Source organism: Aegilops tauschii, chromosome 1, assembly GCF_002575655.3.
Source record: "Aegilops tauschii subsp. strangulata cultivar AL8/78 chromosome 1, Aet v6.0, whole genome shotgun sequence".
NCBI lineage: Eukaryota > Viridiplantae > Streptophyta > Magnoliopsida > Poales > Poaceae > Aegilops > Aegilops tauschii.
Window position 1 is genome coordinate 428,288,492 of NC_053035.3, and position 27,786 is coordinate 428,316,277.

The 27,786-nt window shown below is 48.5% G+C and overlaps 2 protein-coding genes and 2 non-coding genes across 6 annotated transcripts; all 4 read left to right on the forward strand.

Annotated features, from left to right (window-relative positions):
- The first annotated feature begins 6,538 nt into the window (after positions 1-6,538).
- LOC109763486 (cyclic nucleotide-gated ion channel 4) lies at positions 6,539-12,368 on the forward strand. The gene is made up of 4 exons (XM_020322336.4): positions 6,539-7,556; positions 10,457-10,672; positions 10,758-11,516; positions 11,593-12,368. The coding sequence occupies exons 1-4, from the start codon at positions 6,954-6,956 to the stop codon at positions 12,109-12,111; spliced, it is 2,097 nt and encodes a 698-aa protein (XP_020177925.1). The 5' UTR covers positions 6,539-6,953; the 3' UTR covers positions 12,112-12,368.
- On the forward strand, positions 12,204-12,275 carry TRNAD-GUC (transfer RNA aspartic acid (anticodon GUC)). The gene has a single exon. It is a non-coding gene; the product is annotated as a tRNA-Asp (tRNA).
- Positions 12,369-14,798: 2,430 nt separating the features above from the next.
- Positions 14,799-18,765, forward strand: LOC109763487 (probable 1-acyl-sn-glycerol-3-phosphate acyltransferase 5). 3 transcript variants are annotated; one of them, XM_020322338.4, is made up of 4 exons: positions 14,799-14,994; positions 16,439-17,147; positions 17,455-17,585; positions 18,050-18,765. In XM_020322338.4, exons 2-4 carry the CDS (start codon positions 16,516-16,518, stop codon positions 18,487-18,489), a joined length of 1,203 nt encoding a protein of 400 aa, XP_020177927.1. In that variant the 5' UTR covers positions 14,799-14,994; positions 16,439-16,515; the 3' UTR covers positions 18,490-18,765. The 3 variants fall into 3 exon arrangements, with proteins under 3 accessions (XP_020177927.1, XP_073356391.1, XP_040244930.1); XM_073500290.1 differs by having other exon boundaries at positions 14,835-15,434; positions 16,418-17,147; XM_040388996.3 differs by having other exon boundaries at positions 14,879-14,994; positions 16,418-17,147.
- A 563-nt stretch (positions 18,766-19,328) lies between these two features.
- Positions 19,329-19,400, forward strand: TRNAD-GUC (transfer RNA aspartic acid (anticodon GUC)). Its single transcript has one exon. It is a non-coding gene; the product is annotated as a tRNA-Asp (tRNA).
- Positions 19,401-27,786: the final 8,386 nt, after the last annotated feature.

Consider the following 27,786-nt stretch of genomic DNA (forward strand, 5'->3'; position numbering starts at 1 on the left):
AGCATTTTTGTCCGCGCATGCTAGAGCCGCGCATGACCGTCCACAATATATAATGCCACGGGCCGACGCGACGTCAATGACTATGATGATTGCAACTTTTTTGTGTGTGCTCTCAGATGTAAATTGAGTTATTATCTGTGCTGAGCCTTCTGGTAAAAAAGAGGATCAAGTAAACTTGCATGTCTGTCTCAAGCGGCAGATCAAGGCAAAATGCTCATCTCCAAATTAAGGGGACCATCACTAGTAGAAAACAGGGCTTTGGTTCAGCCAGAAAAGAGCATTAATCCCGGTTGCATTACGAACCGGGACTAATGTGTCCCGGTTCGAGCGGCTAGGGCACCGTATAGGCATTAGTCCCGGTTTAAATGGGACCTTTAGTCCCGGTTGGTGCCACGAACCGGGACTAAAGGATGCGATGCCCATTAGTACCGATTCGTGGCACCAACCGGTACTAAAGGTTAGACCTTTAGTCCCGGTTCGAGCCACCAACCGGTACTAATGGGTTTGAGGCATTAGTACCGGTTCATGGCACGAACCGGTACTAAAGGTCCCATTTTCAAACTCTACCCCCCTCGATCGCCTTTTCAGTTTTGTAAAAAGCAAAAGAAAATGATAAAAACTTCAAAAATTAAAATCCTTCCAGATGTCGTTATGTTACTACATGTACTAGTTAGGAAAATTTAAAAACTTAAATTTGGACATGTTTTGCAAAAAGTGTAGGAAAAATATAAAACAGCTATAACTTTTGCATGCGATGTCAGAAAAAAATGTATAATATATCAAAATGTTCAGCACGAAAATCCGCATCCGATTTTGACAGCCTACGGCCTGTTTGCAAATTTTTAGAATCCTCAAATTCTAAAAGGAAAAAAATTATGCTGAAATTTCTGTTTTTTTTTAATTTTTGTTAAATCTGGTCAAACTATGGTCAAACTACTTATTCAAGAAGTATTGGTGTTACTAAATAATTATTCAAGAATATTAGTGTTACTAAATAATTATTTCAGTTTTTTGAATTTTGGTCAAATCTGGTCAAACTGTGGTCAAACAATGGTCAAACTAATTATTCAAGAAATATTAGTGTTACTAAATAATTATTTCAGTTTTTTTTGAATTTTGGTCAAATCTGGTCAAACTGTGGTCAAACAATGGTCAAACTACTTATTCAAGAAATATTAGTGTTACTAAATAATTATTTTAGTTTTTTTGAATATTGGTCAAATTTGGTCAAACTGTGGTCAAACTATGGTCAAACTACTTATTCAAGAAATATTAGTGTTACTAAATAATTATTGTTTTTTAGAACAATAGTTTCAAACTCAAACAGTGAAATGTGTGACTTCATGCTCAAGCTAAATTCCTGAGGGTTAATAGGATTGACATCTTATTATTGTGAGGAAAACAACAAGTGCAGACTTGAAAACGAGGGAGAATAGAACCCGGAAGTTAAGCGTACTCAGGCTGAAGTAGTGAGAGGATGGGTGACCGTCCGGGAAGTTAGATGATTTGGAATGATGAGGGGTGATTAGAGATTAGAGGTTAAAAAATTCAGCAATTTGAAAATAAAAAAAATCAAAAAAATTTCAAAAAAAAAATCATAAAATTTCCTTTAGTACCGGTTGGTGTTATCAACCGGACTAAAGGTGGAACTCCAGGCAGCGGCCACGTGGAGGGCCTTTAGTCCCGGTTCGTGTAAGAACCGGGACTAAAGGGGGAGGCTTTAGTAACGACCCTTTAGTCGCCCTTATGAACCGGGACTAAAGACCCTTTTTCTACTAGTGCATGCATGGCATAAGCATACACTTCCTCCGTTTCTAAATATATATATATTTTTAGAGATTTTAATACAAATTACATACGAACGTATATAGACATATTTTAGAGTATAGATTCACTTATTTTGTTCCGTATGTAGTCATTATTGAAATCTTAAAAAAAAACTTATATTTAGGAACGAAGGGAGTATGTACAAACACGTGGATCCTGTACATGCAATTGGACACAAGGTCATTTGACCCCCCCAAAAAAGTCATTTTAAAAAGACCTCATTTTGCTGTGTTTTTTTTAGAAAAGGAGGATGACCCCCGGCCTCTGCATCTGGGAGATGCATACGGCCACTTTATTGATTATTCTCGAGGACCGTACAAAGTATTACAACAATGTGCCTGAATCCACCATCTTGGCAACATATGCCGCTACTCTTATCCAATATGATGAAGGGGTGCTAGCTGGGCCACTACCCAAACCACTCACCTAAGCCTAACATCAAAAGTCGGAAGCCGAAACTCATTCGGAAGCCCCAGCCGAGCCACATACCGGGTCTGGGGCACAATCCGGTCAGACGCACTCGTGTGTCGTCGCCGCCATCTTCCACAGGTCTTCAGATCATATTGAGGCTTCTACCTTGTCTGGCCACTCTGCCATCGACGTCACCATGACGCCAGACAGCAACCTCCTCCTGCGCGAGCCCATCTCCGCGCATCAGACGCCGAGTCTCCACGGCGCCATGCCATCAATCTCCGCCGCCATCAATGTGTGAGATGAAGCACCGCTCCACCATCCCTCCAGCCAGCACTTGCTCCAGAACGATGCCCCCAGAAGGGAAGCGATAGAACGCCATTATCATCCGATCCGGAAGACCCAGATCTGGGGTTTCCCCCTGAGCACCCCGAGCCTAATGGCGCAGACTGCCGACGATGCCTCGACCATCGGCAGTAGCTCCACCAGACGAGCGTCGCCTACGTCGCCGCAGCCTCCAAGATGAAGCTGACCAGAATGCATGTGTCGACACCGAACCGCCACCACTTCCACCGCCGCTTGAGCAGCCCCCGAGCAACGCCTTCAGGAAGGAGCACGCCACCGTGGTGTCGTCGTTGCTTGGAACAGGGGGGTCTGAGGCTTTCACCTGAGCTCCTGGGAGGGGTGGAAGGAAGGAGGTCCTCTCCGAAGCCTCCACCGAGGGAAGCAACACCCAAAGGCACTGCCATCGGAGTGGCCGCCACGCCGGCCAAGAGATTCCCCCGGAACCCTTCCAGCCACCGGATCTGCAAGGCCAGCACCCAAGAACGGTGACCGAAGCCACCAAGGGACGGATCCGCTACAGATCGGAGTAGATCGGGGTCGAGGACGAACATCACCATGGCCACCAACATCCAGCGAAGAACCGCCGCCACAGCCGAAGCCCACCACCTCCCCGCCATCCACATGGCCAGGGAAGTGGCCCACCTGTCCACGCCGGCGCCGCCCGCCGCCAAGCTGCGCCGCGTGCCACCAGCCAGGGCCGCCGCCATGGATCCGAGGCTCCCCGCCCGAGGAGGAGACGCCTGGATCCCCGCCGCCACCTTCACCAGTACCACGCGGCGGGGCCGGTGAGTACCTCGGGCGGCGGCGGAGAGGAGGGACGCGCAGGGAGGAGCGGGTCGGGGCGATTAGGGTTTGCCCCCGAGTCGCCTCATTTTGCTGTGTTGCCTCCGTTTTAGCCGGTTGTCAATATTTTTCCCTATGCTTCACTTTTAGTTATAAGCCAGTTTATGATGTTGATGCTTCTTATTAGTTTTGTTAAAACAGTGGATGGATCATGATTGCATATATACGAGCATAAAAGAAACGACGAGAGGCTTAACCGTGCTGAAATAACAAATCCGATATTGCTTCTAGTAGCATTCATCTCCTTTCTATACAATGCAGGTAGGATCTCTTATTAAACCCAACAAATCCAAGTGTCACCATCTTTGCAACTACTAGATTAGCTTGCCACCTAATCTAATTTTAGTGCCACGATGTGATTGTTTTAAATTGACTAACAAAGTACATCAGGTCAAAGAAACCTAAACCAGCTCGAACAATAATGACAGTTGATAAAAGTAAAAGTTACATCAAGGTCATAGGCTCTCGCTCCATGTTTTGCATCTCGACATTCACCTGTACTTCGGGCGGAGAAACTACAAAAGAGTAATCCTTCATAAACTAGACTAAAACCTCCACCATAATAGATGAGAACCTATGATCGTTGAACGCATTGCGTCGACACAATGGCAAACTGTTACTTGATTGATGTATTGTTAGGTAAGAAGACCGAAAGAGAACAACAATTAACCATAATAAACTTTACACCATTGTCATCTTCACCACCATTAAGACATACCAAATTGCCTGACAACCATCCACCAAATCAAGGGCAGATAATCCATGGGACCAAAAAACCACAGACTACGCGGTGTCGACTATGATGTCAGGACGAGGTGAAGTGGGACACTTATTTTGTTCGATGTAATCTTCAAATTCTATTTGTATGCCATAAAATGATAGTTTTCAAACATGATTTACATAATCTGGTCACACTAGAGTTATTTAGATCAACCAACGCACACTAGAATTATTTATCCGGTTCTCTAAAACATGGTGTGAAAGAGAAAACATTTTTTTCCGAAAAGGAGGCTCACCCCCGGCCTTTGCATCTGAAAGATGCATGCGGCCATATTATTAATAAAATGTTCGAAAAATAACAAAATCTTATCTCCATTACAGCTTGCAAGAGGAGCGAAAACATAAAAGAGAACTCAATGCCACAACCGGCAGGATAATAGGACTAGAACACTAGACGCCTATCCTATTATGACATCGCCATCCAAAACGGTTGAATATATCCCGTGCTACCATCTCCCACTGGGTCCACCCAGTAACCAAAGGCTCCCTGGAGTCCATAGGAGTGAGTAAGGACAATGTACGGATCCATGTTGTAGCTCTGAAGATGACCTGCAAGAATGTTAAAAAAATGTTGTATGTTGAAGATCATATCATTTCTGCAGTTCCATATAGCCCAAATAAGTGCACATATTCCAATCCGAATACGAGACGCAGTAAGTAGATCAACTTCAGCTAGCCAGGTCCCAAATAACGCTTCAATGCTAGTTGGAGGATTAATGTTAAAGGCTATATGAATCGTTCGCCAAAGTAATTTCGCGAGGGGGCATTCTATGAATAGGTGTTGTATTGTTTCATCGTGATCACAAAAACAACATCGTGCACTACCTACCCACCGTCGCAAAACATGTCACAAAACCTGGTACTCATCCTATAACTTTGTCTTTTTTGAAACACAATACAGAAGTAGGCACTCTCTCACACACATACACTCACTCTTATGAATGTGCGCGCACACACACATACACACATCATACCCCTATAAGCACCTCTGAGAGACTGAGCCGATAGGTCTTGAGACTGATTAAGTCTCCACATGCGCCTCACTGTCCATGAGCACATTGCTTACCACTGAAAAATAAATAATGGCATTGAATCCTGGAATAAATTTAGAATAGCGAGAACATACATAACAAGTCTAAGACTTAAACCCAAATGGACAGGTCCCAACACAGGGTCTGAGCTACACTTAGTTTACTACTCCCTCCGTTCCTAAATACTTGTCTTTCTAGTCATTTCAACAAGTGACTACATACGGAGTAAAATGAGTGAATCTACACTTTAAAATATGTCTACATACATTCGTATGTGATAGTCATTTGAAATGCCTAGAAAGACAAGTATTTAGGAACGGAGGGAGTATAACTTTGGCTTCTCTCCTGTGGCCATCAACATAATTCATCACTGAACCGGTCGCCCAAGACCTACCAGATGGGGCCATCTAATTAATTGACTAATTTCAATCATTTGAACAGATTGTACGATACGATTTCATAGTGTAGAAAGATTGCGCATAGACACATTCCGATTACGCGAAAAAATACATGGAAAATAGCACAACCACCATACATATAGCAATTGAATGCTCCTGGCTACCCGCGTCAGTATCACTACATTCATACTAGCTCAATAATTGGTAATCGTAAATGATAATCGGAGAGCCGGAGAGGGATGCCGATCGCTCTTGCATTCCTAGCTCCGATCGCTCTTGGATGCATGCATGATTCGGGCGACGGAAAAACATCCAGCAAGTAGCCGACAGATCGATTGGTTTGCGGCCGGGCTTGCTCCGTGATCCCATGGCCGCGGTGGAGCACTCTCCGCCGGGTAGATCACATCCGACGGTGAAAGAAATCTCCTGACGAGAGCCGGAGAGGAGTGTGTATCTATCTAACCGATCAAGTAATCATCCAATGATCGAGGCGACAATCCCTGACGAGACGGAGCATATTTATTGAGGGTGATCCAGAATGGACACGACGGAGTGTGATGGATATCGTCTCGCTAGGGTGGCCACTGGCCGGGCGGGCGCCGGGACCAACCTTGGTCGTCAGCCTTGGCCTGCACACCTCGCATGCACGCCTTCCGTCGTCGGCTCCGCGTTCATTCATTCATTCATCGACAGCGCCACCGATCGACGCCAACACAATCACGCAAGCCCCGGCCGGATCGAATCCTATCATTGTACGTTGGTGCAACCATTTTATTCCACACACTTCCGGTTCGCCATCACAAATAAACCCTTCAAGTTTCCAAGAGCCCATACGACACAATGCATGTCACATATACTACTTTGTTTTAGGAACTAGTATAAACATAGTCGTAGTACAACATTTGATGTGCACTGATCTCACTAATCATTAGTTTACGACTCGATCCTGTTGACGCTGATAGTAGTACTCCCTTCATTTACTTATACAAGGCCACCATGATACGTATACTGAAACTGATTACTTGGTAGGCTATTAAGTACGCGGCTAATCCAAGCTCGGAGTGAAGCATGGACCAGAGAGGTTAGCGTGGTCATTTTAGTCCGGCACAGTACAGTGGTTGCACGCACCACCGGTGTGTCATATAAGTATCTACGTATACAGTATACTGATCAATGCGCGAGCTACCTAGCTAGCTGTGCCCTGTATGTAAGCTGATCAATCCACCTCACGCGATCCCGCGAGCCGATGCGCTCTGCCGCGCGATCCATCCACGCCCTCGCCGGCGCCGAAGTATCTACCTAGCTGCGCAGCGCCGCCATGTCCGGCGAGCTCTCCACGCTCTCGTCGCCCTCGTTCGCCGCCTCGCCCTCCCCGGCCGACGACGCGCGGTCAGCAGGAGAGTCGACCCCGCTGCAGGTCGAGGCCGAGGCCGGCAGCAGGTCCGGCGGCAGTGGCAGCACCGGCGTGAAGCTCCGGCGGCGGTGGCAGCGGCGGCGGCAGCAGCTGGGGCAGTGGCAGTGGCGCGTCGGGGACACGTGGGCGCTGGACCCGCGCGCGCGGTGGGTGCGGGAGTGGAACCGCGCCTACCTGCTGGCCTGCGCGGCGGGGCTCATGGTGGACCCTCTCTTCCTGTACGCCGTGTCGGTGAGCGGCCCGCTCATGTGCGTCTTCCTCGACGGCTGGCTCGCCGCCGCGGTCACCGCGCTGCGCTGCATGGTGGACGCCCTGCACGCGTGGAACTTCCTCACGCAGCTCCGCGTCGCGCGCGCCGCGGCCACGGCGGTTGCGCGGGGCCGGCGAGGGATCGCGGACGAGGAGCAGGCCGACGTCGACGCCGCGGCCGCGCGAAGCCTGCCGGCGTACGCGAGGTCCAGGAAAGGAATGGCGCTCGACTTCTTCGTCATCCTCCCCGTGATGCAGGTGCATGCCCCTTCCGTTTCCCCCTAGGATGAATTTCATCTGGATTTTTTTTGCGGAGAATTTCATCTGGATTTCTTGAAAACCTGCTGCATGAAATGATCAAAAATACAAATATTGAGGCAATTGATTTTACATTGCACGGTTGCCCTTCCCATTTTTCTGTTCTTGGTTTGATTTCTGCAAGGGCCACACTTCACTTTTGTTTTAATTATCTACGGAGTATCTACTAGTAGAGCGCAGGCTGAACTGCAAATGTTGCTTACATCGACTCTAGTTTTTATCGTGTGTGCAAAAACATGTGATGCATAATGAAACACGCAGCTGCAAAACGATTGTTTGGTACTGTATATCACCGTGCAAACTACTGATCCGTGCAGTAAAAAAGAAACTTGGACAACATTTTCCTTGACAAAACAAATGATCTGCAAACTCCTGTATCGTGCCTTGACACGCCACCTTATCTCACACCTCAGCACGGTACGGCATGCACAGAAGGGGAATATTCGCACATAATAAACTGGAAAGTTGTTCAACAGGCGATCAAGTGCGCGCGGTCCCTGTCAGCTGATCGGCTCCGGCTCGTAACGAACATACGTCCAAGCGGTCTGCACAGGGCCACGGCTTGGAGTTTCCGTGGCCGCATCGTCGCCTTGTTCGCCGGCCGTACGTACGTATGTGCACGTAGATCGCATTATATCTGCCAGAATAAGAACATGCATGGCATGGCATGGCATGCGCTGGGTCCTGTACCAGCTCCTGTCGCCATCCGCATGCCCATGCTCAACGTTAGCACAGTACGAACGTACTCCCTCTATAAACACTCTTATATTTCTTTATGGAGGGAGTACAAAGCATTAGGGCTACGTATATATAACAGACCAAACAGAGGTACGCACCTACAAAGGTGCCGTCTGTTTTCGCCTGTCCAAATTCCAAGCCATTCCGGCGCCGTCCTCGGATGGCTCCGCTCCGCTGACGACTGAGAGGTGGTGAGAAGGGTGACCGGATCCCGCGCGTGCAGTACAAGTCAGGTAGTTTTAGGTTTAGGACCCTAGTAGGTTAGTCTTGGATCGTTTGATGCCTTGACTACGGCGGCGACGACGGCTGTACTGAATAAAGAAGCTCCAAATTCCTCCCCGACAAGACGAACAACTTCATGGTTGGTGATGGATTTAGAAACTAGCTTGTTCAATCGAGATGTCGTGACAGCGATGGCGGCATCCCTGTGGCGGACTTGCGTCCTCGCGCTTCGCCGTTGCGACAACCGACATCATTTGCTCCAATATCAACATGGAGCTTGGGAGGTAGTCGATGAGCGGTTCCAAATAGTGGTCCGCATCAACGGCATCTCGAAGGTGAACCGTGTGTTGGGTTCGTAGTTGGTGGCAGACATGGTTTCCTCCTTCGGCGTCTTAGTCGTGCGTATATGCCAAATCTACAGTTCGATGGTGTGTCCAGGGTACTGCCTTGACCGGATTCTTTTAATGGCAATGGCTTATTCTTTTGGTAAGCTACTTTGAAGGTCCATAAAGTTACATGTCAGCGAGGGAGACACTTCGAGCTTGGGTAAAGAGGTGATTCATCGCATTTTTCATAGATGGTTGCTAGAGGCAGGTGCCATGCGTTGTAGTCATGCTCAGGGCCGTCGGTTTTAATTGTGATTTTCTTTCTTGGTTGATGGTTCTTTATGCAAAACCTAGCGTTTTGCTCTCTTTAGTTTTGTCAAGTCGGTGTCTACGTGGTTTACACTTTGACCTTTTATTATAGAAATGAGACATGTATTGCCTTGCAAAAAAAAAACTACGCGCCCAATATTCCCTTATAACCAGTTCTGGAAATCGTCAAAAAAAAAAAAAAACTTACCGTCCTGCAGAATGCCAGCATGTAGGTTGCGTTGGGTGCATGCTTTTTTTCTTTTTTTGAGGATCGGGTGCATGCTATCTGAACAATGTTCAGCCGTAGGTTGGCACGTACCGATCAACGTATTAACCCCATGGGTTCGAGTATATCGATCCCCTGCCCGCAGAAAAAAGAGAGAGCATATCGATCCCCATGCCAATCTTAGAAACATAATAATACTCGCACGCGTGGCGCATTTTGCATTGCAGACGCCCAACTTCGTACAGTCGCTTTCACCAGTCAAACACACTGCACTACAGTCGTTTGCACATGCTAATCTTGTTTTTATTTTTTGCGAATAAATTTGTTTGTTATTACATATTGTCGCAAAAAGGAAATAAAATCGGATCGCGTCATGTCGTTCGACTAGTTTAGTGGGTGTCACTAAGTCTCAGCTGACAGAACATGTAAAAAAAACTACTATTTTTTTAGCATTGGATCTTAATGTAAATAAAAAAGAATATATCATTGACTAAGACATAACGAAGGGTCAGTGGACTGAGATTTAGGGGGTGTTTGTTTCCAGGGACTTTTTTGTGTAGGGACTAGAAAAAGTCCCTCTTAGAGACTTTTTTACCAAACGGGAGGGACTTTTTAGGGACCAAACTAGGCATTTGGGACTAAATGAAGAAGACTTTTTGGGACTTTTTGAGACTTTTTGGGACTTTTCCAACAATGCCCCTCCATGCACCCATTGGCCCGCCACCCCATGATGTTGTTTGATTGTTATTTTTCTATATACTAGGGGCAACATGGTCATTTAATAACCTCTAGGAAGGGACTAGGGACTTTTTAGTGTCTGGAAACAAACAGGGAGGGACTTTTTAGGGACTAGGGACTTTTTAGTTGGGACTAAAAAAATCTTAGGACCATAGAACCAAACGCCACCTTACTACTTTAATTCGGTTGCTGTAGCGAGATGGACGATGCATGATCCATGTCCATTCGAAAAAAAGAGTCATGATCCATGTTTCGCGCGCGTAACTGAGTTTCATTTGCAGGTGGTGGTTTGGGTGGCGGCGCCGGCGATGATCCGCGCGGGGTCGACGACGGCAGTGATGACGGTGCTGCTGGTGGCGTTCCTGCTGGAGTACCTGCCCAAGATCTACCACTCCGTCTCCTTCCTCCGGCGGACGCAGGACCAGTCGGGCCACATCTTCGGCACCATCTGGTGGGGCATCGTGCTCAACCTCATGGCCTACTTCGTCGCCGCCCACGTCAGTCCTCTCCCTCACCATGTCCATCTGCATATATGCACGGATGATCATCAAGTTTGCTAACGTGCATTGCGTTTACGCGCAGGCGGTGGGCGCGTGCTGGTACCTGCTCGGGGTGCAGAGGGCCACCAAGTGCCTCAAGGAGCAGTGCTCCATCTCCGGGCCGCCGGGGTGCGCGTCGGGGCCGCTGGCGTGCCCCGCCCCTCTCTACTACGGTGGCGCCGGCGCCGCGGCGTCCGTCGCCGGCGACAGGCTCGCGTGGGCCACGGACGCCACGGCCAGGAGCGTGTGCCTCGCCAGCGGCGACAAGTACCAGTTCGGCGCCTACAAGTGGACGGTGATGCTGGTGGCCAACACGAGCCGGCTGGAGAAGATGCTGCTCCCCATCTTCTGGGGCCTCATGACGCTGAGCACGTTCGGGAACCTGGAGAGCACGACTGAGTGGCTGGAGATCGTGTTCAACATCGTGACCATCACTGGGGGGCTCATCCTGGTCACCATGCTCATCGGCAACATCAAGGTGTTCCTGAACGCGACCACGTCCAAGAAGCAGGCCATGCACACGCGGCTGCGGAGCCTGGAGTGGTGGATGAAGCGCAAGGAGCTGCCGCAGAGCTACCGGCACCGGGTGCGGCAGTTCGAGCGGCAGCGGTGGGCGGCCACCCGCGGCGTGGACGAGTGCCAGATCGTGCGCGACCTCCCCGAGGCCCTCCGCCGCGACATCAAGTACCACCTCTGCCTCGACCTCGTCCGCCAGGTGCCCCTCTTCCAGCACATGGACGACCTCGTCCTCGAGAACATGTGCGACCGCGTCCGCTCCCTCATCTACCCCAAGGGCGAGACCGTAAGTGGTTCATCAGAGCCCGCTCACTCAGTGACGAATCAAATGAAATGAAATGTCCATGGATGCATGCATGCAGATCGTGCGGGAGGGTGACCCGGTGCAGCGGATGGTGTTCATCGTGCGGGGGCACCTGGAGTGCAGGCAGGAGCTGCGGAACGGGGCGACGAGCTGCTGCATGCTGGGGCCGGGCAACTTCACGGGGGACGAGCTGCTGTCGTGGTGCCTGCGGCGGCCGTTCGTGGGGCGGCTGCCGGCGTCGTCGGCGACGCTGGTGACGCTGGAGAGCACGGAGGTGTTCGGGCTGGAGGCGGCGGACGTCAAGTACGTGACGCAGCACTTCCGCTACACCTTCACCAACGAGCGGGTGCGGCGGAGCGCGCGCTACTACTCGCCCGGCTGGCGCACCTGGGCCGCCGTCGCCGTGCAGCTGGCGTGGCGCCGCTACAAGCACCGCAAGACGCTCGAGTCGCTCTCCTTCATCCGCCCGCGCCGCCCGCTGTCGCGCTGCTCGTCGCTCGGCGAGGAGAAGCTCCGGCTCTACACCGCCATCCTCGCCTCGCCCAAGCCCAACCAGGACGACGACTTCTCCTTCTAGTAGTTCTGGCATGCCCGTGAATACGTAGTTTATGAAGGAAATAAGCTCTCGTACCGATAATTAAAATTAGCAGTGAAATATGGAACATCAAAGTCGTTGTAGTATAGTGGTAAGTATTCCCGCCTGTCACGCGGGTGACCCGGGTTCGATCCCCGGCAACGGCGCTCCTTTTTTTTTGTTTCCCATTTCGTGCAATTTTAGAATCCCCCCTTCTTTGTTTCTTTCTTTTTTTTGAAAGCAAAATAGGCGTTCTTTTATTCTTTCCAGTTTCGTGCAGTTTTAAATTTCCCCCAATTGTTTCTTTCTTTTTTTGAAAGGAAAAATAGGCGTTTCTTTCCAATTGCTTTCCAACAAGCATTTCTTTCCTTTTTTTGAGAATGTGTTTCTATCCTATTTTGAAACGAACGCGAACATATCATTTCGTGCAATTTTAGAATCCCCCTTCTTTGTTTCTTTCTTTTTTTTAAAAGCAAAATAGGCGTTCTTTTATTCTTTCCAGTTTCGTGCAGTTTTAAATTTCCCCCAATTGTTTCTTTCTTTTTTTTTAAAGGAAAAATAGGCGTTTCTTTCCAATTGCTTTCCAACAAGCATTTCTTTCCTTTTTTTTAGAATGTGTTTCTATCCTATTTTGAAAAGAACGCGAACATTTTTTTTTGATTCTACTGCTTGGAGCCGGTTTCGGGTTGGACAGAGTCGATAAAAGGCGGGGCAACATGGCCTGGTTCGAAGCCAACACGTTCTATTCTCATCTTGCTTCGGCGAGAACAAACTCCACCTCCACCTCCACCTAGAAGCTCCGTCGCGCCGCTGTCAATCGGCCGATTGATAAACCCGGCCATGGTTGACGACGGCGTTGATCGATCGATGGATGAGATGGCTTCGTTGACGATGAAGCAGCCCGGCGACTCCACCGACACGACTGTCCGGCCTCAAAGTTGCGTTCTCGTGCTCCCGTCGCCCTCGGCTTTGGCGGGAGACAAGGAGGAAGAAGAGCCGGTTCTTGGGGGCGGATATCAGGCCGACGACGGCGAGGAGGACGAGGTGTCGTATGACAGCGATGACAGCTATGACGAGGAGGAGAGCGACGACGAGGTCGAGGTGCCGATCAAGATCGACTCGCGCGTAGCGGTCGCGGCGAGCGACGTCAGGGGCGGGCCGCCGCTACTGCAGGAGCAGTACGTGCCCGAAGGCCGGTTCTTTGGGCCGGTAATGCGGTTCGCCTCCTCGGGGAACACGGCCGGCTTCTTGGGCGCCGCCGTCGTGGTGCCGCCGTCGGCTGATCGCCCGGCCACCAGTCAAGAACAAGGAGGAGGCAAGGACAAGGAGATCTTGGTGCTCTACCGCTACACCGAGTTTGAGGCGGCGCCCGACCCCGACGGCGTGGAGGTGTCCAAGAAAACGATGCTGCACTATCTCCGTTTCGTCGTCCCACCGGCCGGTGACGTGGCAGGCTCGCTCCAGTGGGCTGGGTCATCTCTGGCGCCGCTGATATACCCCGCCCGCCACAACAGCAAGCTCCAGGAAATCTGGTCCGAGCTGGTCACGAACGTGGCCGTGGGCATCCCGCCGGGGACCACACGTCTCAAGGTGATGGCCGACGTCGGCATCCTCCGGCTCGAGGACTACACGTATTGGCGCATGCATGCGGTGATGAACGCACTATTGGGCATAAAAGCGGAGCCATGGCCCGGGTACCACGTCGGCATGGAGTTGCGCCTGCCAGAGCCGGTGCACGTGCAGTGCGCGGACGAAGATGAAGCCGCCGACGGCGACTGCGAGCGGCCGGCGAAGCGGAGGAAGATCGTCACGGAGGAGGGCGCCGCGCAGAAGTGCCCCATCTGTCTCGACCCGCTGGAGAGCGACGCCGCCGCGTGGCCCGGGTGCTCCTCGCCCCACGTCTTCCATGGCGCGTGCCTTGAGGGGACGCTCAAGGAGAGCCAGAAGTGCCCCATCTGCAGGCGCAGGCTGTCGGCCCAGGATGAAGAAGTCAGGGCTGAAGCCTAGAGCATTCTTCTGCGGTGATGATGCGTGAGAGCATTGCAGCACGCACAAGTAAAGGAAGTAGTTCTCGATGAATATGTCCTACTCCCTCCGTCACATAATATAAGACACCTTTTGACATTACGCTTGTTTCGTAATGGAGCATGGTGTTCAAAGGCTGCCCCCGTCACCCGACTTTACAATGCACTTTCTCAATTTCAAAATAATTGAAGTTTTGAGCTTGTCCCAAGTCAAACTTGTTTATGGCTGACCAAATCTATAGAAAAGCATATCAACAACACTCAGTTAGTCTCATGAGATTATTTGTGGAAAAAATTGGCCATCATGGCTAGCTATATTGAAAGGAAATCAAAATAAAGTTACATTGTCCGCGAGCTTACTTCACAGCAAAGACAGGAGGCTCGTCCAACCGACTAAAAATGACTTTTTTTTAGGAACTAAAAAGGACTTGTTACAACACTCCACCTAATTTTTTGTAAAAGAAAAAGGAAATCCCTAGAAAAAAACACTCCATCTGCGCTGCACGTGCATCAGTTCGGCGAGCGATTCCTTTTCCGGCGACCCCAGCAGGCGTGGCCTCCGGACGCAAGTCGGCACGCACCCCGCCACCGTCGGCCTCCCCATCATCATCCTTCCAGATTCGCACTCACGCACGCATCTCACCACGCCCATCCACCACCACCTCTGACTACAACAGTCCACACCCATACCCAATCCCCCCCGGAACACTCCCTTTCCTCCACCAGTTTTCCACGCCCGCCCGCCCGCCCGCAGCCAAAACCCCACAAACACGCCCAGTCCAACTCCAAATTCGCCGCCGGCCGGCCGCCCGCTGCGACCGCAACCCTCCCGCCCCGCCGGCCTCCCCTCCCCCTCTCCCCGGTACGTGCGAGCTCCCTCCTCCCCGCCCCTCCTCCACCCCCCGCAGATCCGCGCGGATCTCCCAAGCACGACGAGCTTCCCGTCCCACTTGCTGTGCGCTGGTAGGTAGGCGAGGTCCGGTGGCAGCATTTCGCACCGAATTGGCGTCCATGGCGGTTGGTGCCGGACTGCCGGGACGTTCGAAGCGGGCGGGGGGAGGATTGGATCCCGGGAGCCACGGTGCGGCCGGCCATCATTGCTGGGTTGCTGCTGGCCTTTACGTGCAGATGCAGTTTTTTAGTGGGTGTGGCCGTGTGGGTGCGGCTTTGTTGCCACTATTGGGAATTTGGGATCTGGCCACGGGACCCAGCACGCATTTATCGCTCCTGGAGTTCGGTTTGCTGCCTGCCCCGAGCATTTATCAGCGCCAGGCCGTCCTTGTGCCAGGGGAAGGGCGACAGGTGGGGAGATCTCGCGCGGTGTTCAGGCTGTCTCTGATGCTGCTCCATGCCCGGTCGATTTTGATGGGATTCTCTCTGTGCTGTTGGTTCTTCCTACTAGGATTGCTCGGGTTTATGCTTAGAGTGTGCGCTGGCCTGACGGCCGGCCGTGATAGTTCTGCTGTGCAGTTTGGTTAGGGATTCTGTCACTGCCATGAATGCCCTGCTCAAGATTTGTTCCCTGACATGTCTGAATACCGGCTGTATCAACCTGTCAGTTCAGTCTGTATGCAAGATTTGTGTACTAACATAGCTTATCATTTGCCATCACAAACAGCTGCATGCAAACATGCATTCTGGTTTGCTTGCAACTTCTAGACCTGTAGAGACAGGCAGCTGTTTGCCATGATAGCTCTGTTATGCAGTTTGGTTAGGGGTTCCATCGTGTTGCCATGAATGCCCTGTTCAAGGTTTCATGGCTCACATGCTGAAAACCATCTGCGTCAAACCTATCAGTCAGGTCTGCCTGTAAGATTTATGGTTGGATCTTTCAGGATGTATTTGCCCACATAGTTTAAGGACTTTTTTTTCCTTTGCCATCACCTACAAGGGCATACAAACATGCATTCTGGTTTCCCTGTGGCTTCTGGACTTGTGGATACTGACATTTGTTTAGGGTTGTCAGGTTGTGGTATCACTGTTAACTCCAAATTGGATGTGCTAATTTATTTACTTAGAATTACTGCTAGTTGGAAGCTTCCTTTTGTGTTAACTTTCTCTTGGATTAAGGCTTTATAGACTGACATATTTTCCAGCGTTACTGCATAAGGCATGTGTCAGGCCTTTAGTAGTCCCTTATTTTGGCTATCTTTGCTTAGTTTTTATTATACATTTCCATAGAGCAGCAAAATTATAGGTGCACTTTTTGCATAAATTGTGCAAACCGCTAATTTGTATTAGCAATTTATCATGCTGATGTCTTGGTCTCAATTAACACTGTGCAGATCTCATTTCTCCCATCGCAGGTGAAAGTCTAGATGGCTCCTTTGGTGCTGGGTATGTGAATTGCAGAAAAGAATAACTGTTGACATCTTGGTACTGCATGATGAACGGTTCAACTGGTTCCCTAGGGAATCATGTGAACGGAAAGCAAGTGCAAAGTGTTGACCCTCCTGGTCTTTCAAGTTTTAACAATGGACCCAGACACCGTCCGTTGAATGCATTGAGACGCTGCCGTGGTGTACTATGCTTGGTGATTATGCCGGTGACCGCATGCATGATGATGGTTTACCTAGCCCCTGCGACAACCTTCGTTGTACGGTTTTTCAGTGTGCATTACAGCAGAAAGTGGACGTGCTTTCTGTTCGGGATGTGGTTAGCCATGTTTCCCTTTTTGTTTGAGAAGATCAACAGGACAAGGTTTGTTTTCTCTGGTGAAAAGGTGCCCCCAAAAGAGTGTGTCTTGCTGTTTGCTAACCACAGAACTGAGGTAGACTGGATGTACCTGTGGGATCTTGCATTGAGGAAAGGCCGTTTGCAGTCTATCAAGTACATTCTCAAGAAAAGTTTGATGAAGTTGCCTATTTTCAACTGGGCATTTCACATTATTGAGTTTATTCCAGTAGAGCGGAATTGGGAGGTTGACGAACCACTTATCCGAAGAAGGCTTTCTGAACTGAAGAACCCCAAGGATCCCCTTTGGCTCGCAGTTTTTCCAGAAGGCACTGATTATACGTAAGATCTGTTCCCCTACTTTTTATTACTAAATGTTTGTATTTACCAGCTGCTTTATTTGGGCACACATTCCGGTCTGCTGAAACTACTGTTGAATTCACCTTTCAGCATTCCATCGATCCAATTTTTTGGTTCGACAAATGATCCAGGATCCAGATTTCGCATTCTCTTTAATGAATTTAGATATTGGATGCACTTATTAATTGTTCTTTTACTCAAACAATAGCATTCTGCATCTAGATTTTCTATTTTCCTGTACTTGTTCCTTTTTTCTCAATGTGGATGCTGATTTGCGCTAACGTCTCAGTGAGAAGAAATGCATCAAAAGTCAAGAGTATGCGGCAGAGCACGGTTTGCCTATTCTGAAAAATGTCCTCCTTCCCAAGATAAAGGGTTTCAATTGCTGCCTGCAAGAGCTGAGGAGTAACTTGGATGCTGGTAACCATCTGTCTCCGCCCTTCATAACTCTCCTTTGGAGTTTATCACCTCAATTCTTTGTTGTAGCATTTGTAAGGAATTTTCTGAATGTTAGGATCCTGGCAGCCATTTTCTTAGTGTTAGGATTTGTGCATTTATCAGACATTAGCACTTTACGCTGGACTGCTTTGGTCTGTTCAAATTATTATTAGTTAGACCATCCTGTCTTATCAGTTCAGAAACAACATACCAAGTACATTTAATGCTCCAGGTACCCTAGAAGGTTGACTGTTGCTGATATTGCTAAAATCCCAGTGCAATTGACTTTCACTGTCAGAGCTCAAACATAAGCCTGATGAATTCTGGGCAGTGTGACTTGCTTGAAATACCTACATAATGCAGTTGCCTATGAACAGCTTTCCAATATTTACTTCCAGTATTCCTTCTTACAGTCCCACTGACTTACAGCTTTCTGATCAATGCAGTTTACGACATCACGATCGCATACAAGCATCGGCTCCCGACGTTCATGGACAACGTGTACGGTGTCGACCCTTCTGAGGTCCACGTCCACACCAAGATCATCCAGGTCTCTGACATACCAACAGCAGAGGACGAAGTATCCAGCTGGCTCACGGAGAGGTTCAGGCTGAAGGACGAGCTCCTGTCTGATTTTTTGGCACAAGGCCACTTCCCCAATGAAGGAACCGAAGAGGATCTGTCCACGCTCAAGTGCGTCGCGAATTTCGTTGCGGTGATCGGCATGACGGCCGTCTTCATCTACCTGACCCTGTTCTCGTCCGTGTGGTTCAGGGTCTTCGCGGCATGCAGCGCCTCTTTCCTCACGTATGCGACCCTGTACTCTGTACACGCGCCCCAGATCGTGTGTTTGCCGGAGGCCGGCGCCCACGCCAAGAAAGCTTGAGCTTGGCGTTGTAAGCTGGAGCTGGAAGCTGTGTATGTGTGTCAGCATGCAGTAGAAACATGTTTACTGCGTATACGCAGCGTGTGGTGTCATTCTTTTGTATGTGTGTATGGTGAGTGGCATCTACAGTTGGGGGTAGAATTTTTAACTCCACTCTTGACTCTTTTTTGGAGCAAAATACGAAGACTGCATTGCGAAAGTGGGCGGAGCCGAAATCGGTCGCCACGTATATTTCGTCTATACTTGAAACTTGAAAGCAGCCATAGCTTTGCTAAAGAATGTGCCACTCTATTTCAGTTTATATTGTGGAAACTGAAACCACATTGAACAAAGCTATGCTTCGAGGGATTCTTTCAGTTTGGCCGTTGCTAAGCAGACAGCCGAAGCGGTCGACATCAATCAGTGTTTCCTACCCCTTGTGTTTGAAGGAGCGAATCAGTTTCGAAAGAAATGGGACTGACCCGCTTTGGAACTGCTAGCTGACCACCCCATTGAAGAAAGCTTGGTCATGATCGTCGGTTTGTTTCCAAACGGTACTTATGATGTAAGACATCAGTGCCTCTGGACTTACCTTCCTCTCTGATGCTACTTCTTTCAGGCTCCTCACTGTTGATGAGGCGGCTAGCGGATCGTGCGTGCGTCGGGCCGCATTCGGAGCTGAAGTTTGCTCGCGAGATTGCTTGTTCCTCGTCACAGGTCGCACCAGAATCACCGCACGAAGGGGGAAGACAGCAATCTGGTCTGGTGGTAGAAGCACAAGAACGGCAAACACATTGGCTGAATGTCTTGTGGGAAGAAGATTGCATCTGATTCGTAAGACGAATCTTGTGAACAACAAGGTCGTTGTAGTATAGTGGTAAGTATTCCCGCCTGTCACGCGGGTGACCCGGGTTCGATCCCCGGCAACGGCGCTCCTTTTTTTTGTTTTTTTTACTGGACTAGGGTTTGTTCATCGAGGCCTACTTCCTTTTTATACTTGGATTCTCATTGCAAGCGTAAGAATATGGTATGTGCACTGCTTAAATCGGACGAGTCTCGGTGCATCGAGTCCTACGAAATGAGAGATATCGCTGCCGATTTCTATGCACACATGTTCACGTCGAAAGGATTGGCTGAGGCTGAGCACATACTGCATCACATTGAACCTTGCGTAACTGATGAGATGGAGAGAAAACTCACGGCGGCTGTGACAGATGAAGAGATTGAGGAAGCATTGCTTCATATGGGGCTGACAAAAGCGCCAGGGCCGGATAGGCCGTTGGCGATCTTCTATCAATGACACCGATCGTTGGAAAAGGAGGATGTATGCCGTGTCGTGCGTGATTTTCTGCTGGGGGTGCCAGCACCGAATTCTTTTAATGATACAGTTACTGTTTTGATCCCCTAGGGGTTTCATTATTGATGCCATGACTAGGCAACCTATTGATGAGATGGACATCAGTTAAGAGAGCTTCATCCCAAAAATGTAAAGGCACAAAAGTACCAGCAAGAAAGGTTGATCCTACTTCAACAATGTGTCTATGTTTGCCATGAAAAACCCTTTTGTTGTCGGGCATGAGGACACGACACATGACGAGAAAATTCTATATTTTGGAAAAATTAATTTATTTTTCATACTCTCGACCCCAATAATATTGCAAGGCAATAATTACTGTAAAGTTTTCTTACAATGAGTTCTTGGAAGCTACGGAGAACTTGGAACACATTACATAGTTTGCTTCCAACACATCATATCGTTGTAATAAAAATCTGGAACCAACATGATAACATGAAAAACTTGGAACACATCAGATCGTTGTAATGAAAACTTGGTAGCTATGGAAAACTTGGAACACATCAGATGGAAGCAGTAATTATGAACTTAAATCTCACAACATGATAACATGAAGTTTGCACTACACCACATTAACAACAACAAGTTTATAAAGTCTTATACTAGCATCATAATTAGACATAAAAAACAACTTAATCTTCAAAGCATATATGTGGCATCTTCTTCAATTTATTCGATATTTTTTATGGTTCTAAGACACAAGCTGATGCACTAGCATTGCTAGCAGTCACATTGATAGTAATTGATGAACTTGCTTTGCAAATTGTCCTCTTGTAGTGATATCCACGGTTGATGTGCCAATTCCTGGGTGGTTGGGACTTTGTTAACTTTTCCTTTAGCACTTGACTTCAACACATTATTTGATCTAGTACAAGTCTACAAGATGGTAGGTGACGATTTAAAGTTTGCAATGTTGTAAGTAAAGGGAAGCAAGTTAATATAGTTGAAAATGAAAATGTATACTTAGAAATTGTGCACTTCTTCTGTGATGGTGGTTGGATATAACCTCTTCTTTTGGTGATTCTAGCTGAGGTATGGTGTGATCCTTGCACAAGTCCTACATAATGAGATCTAAATTGCCAATGTAATTATTGAGTGCAAAGAAGTGAAGAGTGCAAATGTACTTACAAGGACTTTCCCTACCTTTGAGGAGAAACTGAGCGTGGTTGGCCATGACTTGGGACCATTACCTAAATGAAAACATGAGGTTTAATTTGTTAACAAGCAAGTTTTTATTGTGCCCATTTCCTTTGCATATCCTATACCTGATCAGTGTACCAACTCAAGACATCCTTCTTCCTTTTGGCTTCTCATGACTTTCCATCTTTCTCTCTTTTCTTGGTCTACCTAGAACCTTCACATACTTCAGTCTTACAAGTTTTAACCTAGTTCCCTATTCCTGCAAGTCTTCCTCCACTTGGCATATACTCCTTTTGCTTACTGCATTGAGAACGCCCTTTTGATGGTCTAAGACGAACACCCAATCAGCCACACGCCCAACCTCAACATCTTTGAAAAATAACTGACACAATTCCTATTGGTTGTTTGCATCTCTTCCACGGCATCCAATAACTCTCCATTCATTGCACCTTAAAAAAACAACTATCTAGCCCAATGAATTTTCTACATCTTGTCGTGAAACATCTCCTCAATGCATCAAAGCACATGTAAAGCCTCCGGAAAGTAGGCTTTTCTTCATCAGGTGCCAACTTAGCTACCACTATACTGCTAGGATTAATTTTGAGTAACACCTCTTGATAATAATAATAAACGCTAGAATATTTCACCTTTGTTGCATAATACCATTTCCCATCACCATCTTGTTAGCTTTCTTGATCTGATAAGTGCCTACAAATGCAAACATTTCATTCCTGCATATGTGCTTTGAAGCTCTCGATTTTCCATGTTATCTTTTTTGGGCACACATGCTTATCTTATAGTGAATCCAATCACAAACTACCCTCACTCTCAGTTTATCATCCTTAATGAATCTAACTAGTCTCATCTGCGAAATATTGTATGAAATCATGGTTGGAAAGAATTGTTATTTGCAAGAGAACTTCATTCCTATTGAGAACCGTGACACTTTTGTATTGCCTTTGAACCCAGGACATGCTGACTTCTTCAATATCAGGTGGCTATCAATGTCTAGCTCATCAATCGAGTCCTCAAAGTCATTATCTTCGTTATCCTCACTGTCACCCCCAAAGGAACTATGCTTTCTATAAACATAACATCAAACTAGAGATGCCATGCATTCATATTCTTCTTGTACTCTTTAATTTTTTTATATTCACCATATCTTTATCTTTCTCTGATTTTTCTTTATTATGTGGAAGAAAGTCCTCATCAAATCTGTAATATTCTTCATCAGATATGTGCACAACCTCGCCCTTGTCATGCTTCTTCCTACATGCCCTCTTTGGAAATCCAAATACTGCACTTAGTGCCATATTTGTATCATCTTTTGAAATTTTCTCTAGGTTCAACTGTAAATATACCTAACTCCTCATCAAAGTAACTACCGACATGAGCAATGTTATTTATAACAATAATATTTGATTAGAACATCAATGGTCTCAACATAGACGACAACAATACATGCCTCAACAATACTGACGGACATCAACCTACAAATGCTATCATTCAACAACAATCTAACACCATCGCTGAAGATATTCCCATGCTACAACACCGTACAATTTTACATCTTCTTGCCCAAGTCAATCATTCTTTACGTGACCTTTAATCTCCGGAAGGGAACCCAAGTCTCAGTCTACTTATGAAACCACCGTAGATCCACCAACATTAAGCAAGCGTCCACCTTCCTACACAAACTTCTCTTTGAAATGAAAACGAATTGCAAGGCACTATTTTGGGTCCAATCTTGTCTATATCCTAGTACCACAAAAAGTACTTAGGGTACGGAACCGTACCAGGATCATGACTAAATGCGATGATGATGATAGAGACAAAGTCAAACCTTTAAATCACCGCCATGTGTGTAGTACTATGGTTTGTTGACCTCGGTTGCCCTCGGCCGCCACCACCGCCAGCTCCAAGAAAGCAATGCCGTGCATACCGAGCCTAGCCACGCCGCCACCGCGAAGTTGAAGCCACTCGGCTACCGCTCGTAGAGCTAGTGTTAGGGTTTGGGATGGAATGCGGAAATTGCAGCCCGCACCGTTTTGGTCGGGTGCGGACGCGCGCGTATAGCATTTTGGCTGGGCGCATAGCATTATGTGAAATGTGTACGCGTTGATGAAACCGGTTTGACTATGCCGCGATAAGATCTAAAGCCTGTTTTAGGAGTTATTAAAGGACGGAGATTTTTCATTGAAAAAAAATGAAAGATGAAAGTCGCATCTCTTGGAAAGAATTCGGACGAAAAATGCACCTTACCCAATTACGAAAGGAAAGATAATAAATACGAGCTGCGCTGTACTGGTAATTAAGCACTTCTGCCATTTTGGTTTTGGTTTTGGTTTCTTTCTAGTAGTATTTTTCTCTTGCATTAATACTATCCGAATCCGACATGTGTTTCTTTCCTCTTTGCGTAAGGGAACGCGCTTCGAGTCTAATTCACTTCCCGCTCTTTTGAATTGACGGACGCGAGTCCATAAAAGGCGAGGGGGAGAGCCAACATGTTCACTTCAATCCCCACCTTGCGCTGTCCGCCAGAACCCGATCACAGTCCACGACGGTGCTGAGCGGTCGATGGAGAGCGACGGCGAGGTCGACGTGCCGCTCAAGATCGACGGGGAAGTAGCGGCCGGGGCGCGCGCCGTTTCGGGGCCGCCGGTTCGCCGGGTGCGGTACGCACCAGAAGGGCGGTTCCTTGGGCCGGGACGGCGGATCGCCAAAGCGGGGAACACGGTCGGCCTCCTGAGCGTCGCCGCCGTGGAGCCGCCGCCGGATGATCCACCGGCCGCTGATAGCCAAGGACAAGGAGGAGGTAAGCAGATCTTGGTGCTCTACCGCTACACCCATTTCTCGGCGGTCCCCGACGGCGTGGAGGTCTGCGGGAGCACGAAGCTGCACTATCTCCGGTTCGCCGTCCCGGCCGCCGCGTCGCCGGCTTGCTCGCTGCGGTGGGCCTGGTCGTCCCTGGCGCCGTTGATATACCCCTCCTGCCAGAGCAGCGAGCTCCAGGCCCTTTGGCCCAGGATGATCTCGAGCGGCGGTCGCAACGGCATCCCGCTGAAGGCCACGCGTGTCAAGCTGATCGCTGACGTCGGCATCCTCCGGCGTGAGGACTACACGCAGGAACGCATGCGCGACGTGTCCACCGCGCTGCAGGACATGGTAGAGGAGCCATGGCCCGGGTACCATGTCGGCATGGAGTTGCGCCTGCCGGAGCACGTGCATTGCGCTTGCGCGGACGAAGCTGAGGCCGCCGACGGCGAGGCCACGGACTGCGAGCGGCCGGCAAAGCGAGGGAAGTTCGTCACGGAAAGGTGCCCCATCTGCTTCGAGCTGCTCAAGAGCGACGTCGCCGTGTGGCCCGGGTGCCTCCGGCCCCACGTCTTCCATGGCGCGTGCCTCGTGCAAGCCCTCAAGAGGAGCGAGACGTGCCCTCTCTGCAGGCGCAGGCTGTCGGCTCCGGATGAACTAGTCTAGGCCAAAGTCAGGAGCATTCTTTATCAGATTTATTACTTTTGTTTGAAGGACTGGATTCTTCAGATTCAAGGATTATATATGCCGGCCGGTTCTGTTCTGTTTTAAAAGGATTGCATTGTTTAGGTTCATGAATTTTTTTGTTACTTTTGTGGTGATGATGCAAAGAGCATTGCAGTTTTAGGTTTTACGCTCAAGTATAAGAAGTAGCTTTGGATGAATAAACGCTAGCTAGTCCAGCTAGCGGTGGAGCATCATGTTCAAAGCCTGTCAGTGTTATCTTAGTTTGCAACATTACATACACTGATACACACAATGCACAACAGTGTGTACACTTACAGCCTTGGCAACATACTAAAAAGAATGTAAACATATACTCCTACAACCCTGTTAATCTAGGGCGCGTTTGGTTGATATCTCCAAAAATGCCTGCATTGCATACTTGTCCCTCCTCAGCCTGGGTGAGCGTAAACAAGACAAAAACTAACATCTACACTTAGTTTAGTTGCCTGCACCAAGACTGCCTGCATTAGGGGATCGGTTTTCGCACGATGTTTGGTGTCCTGCATTGGCTCGACACATGCAACTACACGGTGTTTGGTTGTATACATGAGATATTATTAAGAGCTAACATCTACACATAATACAGTTACTCGGACTAGTTCGGCACGCTGGCGTCGGACTAGTTCGCCGCGGCCACAGTCGGACGCGCTCCGCCTCCACTCGTTGCTCGACTACTGGGACGTCAAGAAGCTCAAGGCCCTCCCCGTCGGCCCCGAGATGGGCTCGGCCACGCCACCGCCGAGGTTGGCCATTAAGAGCAGCCACTCGCCGTCCGGACTGAAGCACATGTGGTTGCCAGCCTCCGACCGAGTCAGCTTCTTCACGGTCACGTCGAGGTCGTCGCGGTCGTCGGTGAGCTCGCTCGGGTCGAACTCGATGCGCGCCACTCGAACCATCGCTTTCGGCTGCTTGGCGCGCACCCATCACGAGTACGTGCTGCCTTGCGCGGGCAGGAGACAGATCGGCAACGAGCACTCCTCAGCAAGCTCGATCTCCTCCCGTACGCCGGCATGTTGCGCCTCCGCGTCTCTCCGCGCCCCAACCAAGTACCTGCTGCCGCACCGCGGCGGCGGCCTATTGCGCCTCCGCGTCTAGCCGCGCACGGGCTCCCTCACGTTCCTCAACGACGTGGAGCTCTTCCCAGCGCCTAAAATAGGTACAAACATGAACACAAAATTAATTATCTACAGTCGATGAAACTACAAACCAATCGTCTGAATGGAATCATAAGATCGATGTGCACTTTTCTGTGTAGAGCTTATCTTGAATCGAAGCTTTGTTGTGTAGATCTGAAGGGAGGAGGAAGAAGGGGATTAGAGAGGAGGTTAATGGAGGCAGGAGAAGATATCAGGTACAAGCCTACAGTAGCTCGCATCTCTCATGTATCCTCTCGTGCAATGGGGCCCACTCTTTGCCCTCGCTCGTCTCAGCTTGGCTCGCAAAAAACGGCGGATTTGGCCGTTTCCAGCGGGCCTAGCTGAGAGGTGCTTTGAGGTTCGTGCTATACGGGCCAAACAGTGAATGCAGGCTACCAAACAGTCCATTTTCATCCCGCGTAGGCCTGGTTGGGCCTACTGTACGATCAGCCAATCCTACAAGACGAAAGTCAAGGATCTAGTAGATATTTCCCTCACTACTGCTAAACATCTATCTATAAGGTATTTCCTAGTAGTGATCTAGCCTAATGAATTTTCTACTACTTGCTATGAAATATCTCTTCAATGCCTCAAAGCACATGTAACCCCCCCCCCCCCCCCCCCCCCCCCAAAAAGTAGGCTTCGCCTTGAGAGCCGTTTGATATGACAAAATAAATCGGCTGAACCTCTTTCTCTTCTTTGCAACAATGATCTTGTTGCGGAAACACTTGTAACAGAGATTGTGTTGTGGATTTTTTTGTAGCATAGGTTGTGTTGCGGGAATATATTTTTGCAACATAGGTTGTGTTGTAGATTTTTTTTTCTGTCTTCACTTTTTTTGCAACAAAGGTATTGTTGCAGAAAATCTTTGCAACTGCAGATTATTTTTTTCCTTGTCTTCACCTTTATATGGTGTTACAAAGAAAGTTTAGCAACATGACTATTGTTTCTGCAACAGGCTCGATGTTGCAAAACAAAACACCACTGTTGTTCGCCGCGATCCCGTTTGATGGTGGTGAGGGAGGAGCGCCGTCGCCCGCCTCCGCCATCGCACCGCGGCCGAAGAGCCCCAAACCTCCGTTCACACTACTAGGAAAACCCTTACCAGTAGCGCTGGTTTTTTGGCTATTAGTAGCGTGGGCAGGTGCGCTACTGCTACAGCGCTACAGCTATTTTTTAGCAGTAGCGCTTGTTTGAACCAGCGCTACTGCTATCTATATCTAGCAGTAGCGCGCCTCCGTCCATCGCTATTGCTAATACTAGTAGCATGTCCCTTCAACCAACGCTACTGGTAAGCAGCGCTGCTACTACTCCCATACCCCACGCTACTGCTAGTATTTTCTTTTTTTATGTTGCTGTATTCGTATTTTTACAGGTTTTATACAATTACAACATACACATACACTGAAACTATATGAAAAAGGAATGTCTCATCATCATTATCAAAGTGGTACAACATAGTCTCATCATATCAACATAGTCTCAACACAAATGATGTCGATCTCATCATATATCATCTCGAAATAGTGATACAAGTTAATGATCACATGTCTCTTACATTGTCAACGTAGACACATGTTTCATCATCTACCTAAACTATGACATACGAGATAAGAGCGATCACGATGATCAAAAGCGGTATTATGTAGTAGTTTTTGCAGCGGCGCTGGTTCCGAATCCCCTGTTGTGCTATGAATCTCAAGTAACTAGTTTCGGCTTCCGCTCTGCTATCAAACCCTTCTGGCTTCCGCCGGAGAAGCCAGAGACTTGGGCCTGACACTCTGGCCACTCATCATACACACCCGGAACATGCCCTACATACACGGCATACCACTTCCTCACCATCGTTGATCTATATACCTGTCAGAGATGCACACACACACACACACACACACACACACACACACACATATCATGAAGCGAATTCAACGAAACAGTTATGAAATAGAAGCAACATATATAGTAAACATAGTTAACAAATTTTATTGTATCGAAAGTAATTAACTAGAGCGTGTCACCAAGCTTAGTGAAAGGCGTCATGTCTTGATGCTGTAGGGCAATGCGGGTTCGGACGTCAGCTCGCGATATTGGGCCGCCGTAGAACATCCCATTCTCTTCGAGGACATCTTTCATGATGATGGACGCAAT

Excerpts from the sequence above, each read along its gene's own strand:
- LOC109763486 (XM_020322336.4), top strand. The coding sequence starts at position 6,954 with ATGTCCGGCGAGCTCTCCACGCTCTCGTCGCCCTCGTTCGCCGCCTCG. Across the intron at positions 10,673-10,757 it reads CCTACTTCGTCGCCGCCCAC|GCGGTGGGCGCGTGCTGGTA; the intron begins GTCAGTCCTCTC and ends GTTTACGCGCAG. Across the intron at positions 11,517-11,592 it reads TCTACCCCAAGGGCGAGACC|ATCGTGCGGGAGGGTGACCC; the intron begins GTAAGTGGTTCA and ends GCATGCATGCAG.
- LOC109763487 (XM_020322338.4), top strand. The coding sequence starts at position 16,516 with ATGATGAACGGTTCAACTGGTTCCCTAGGGAATCATGTGAACGGAAAG. Across the intron at positions 17,148-17,454 it reads CCAGAAGGCACTGATTATAC|TGAGAAGAAATGCATCAAAA; the intron begins GTAAGATCTGTT and ends CTAACGTCTCAG. Across the intron at positions 17,586-18,049 it reads GAGGAGTAACTTGGATGCTG|TTTACGACATCACGATCGCA; the intron begins GTAACCATCTGT and ends TGATCAATGCAG.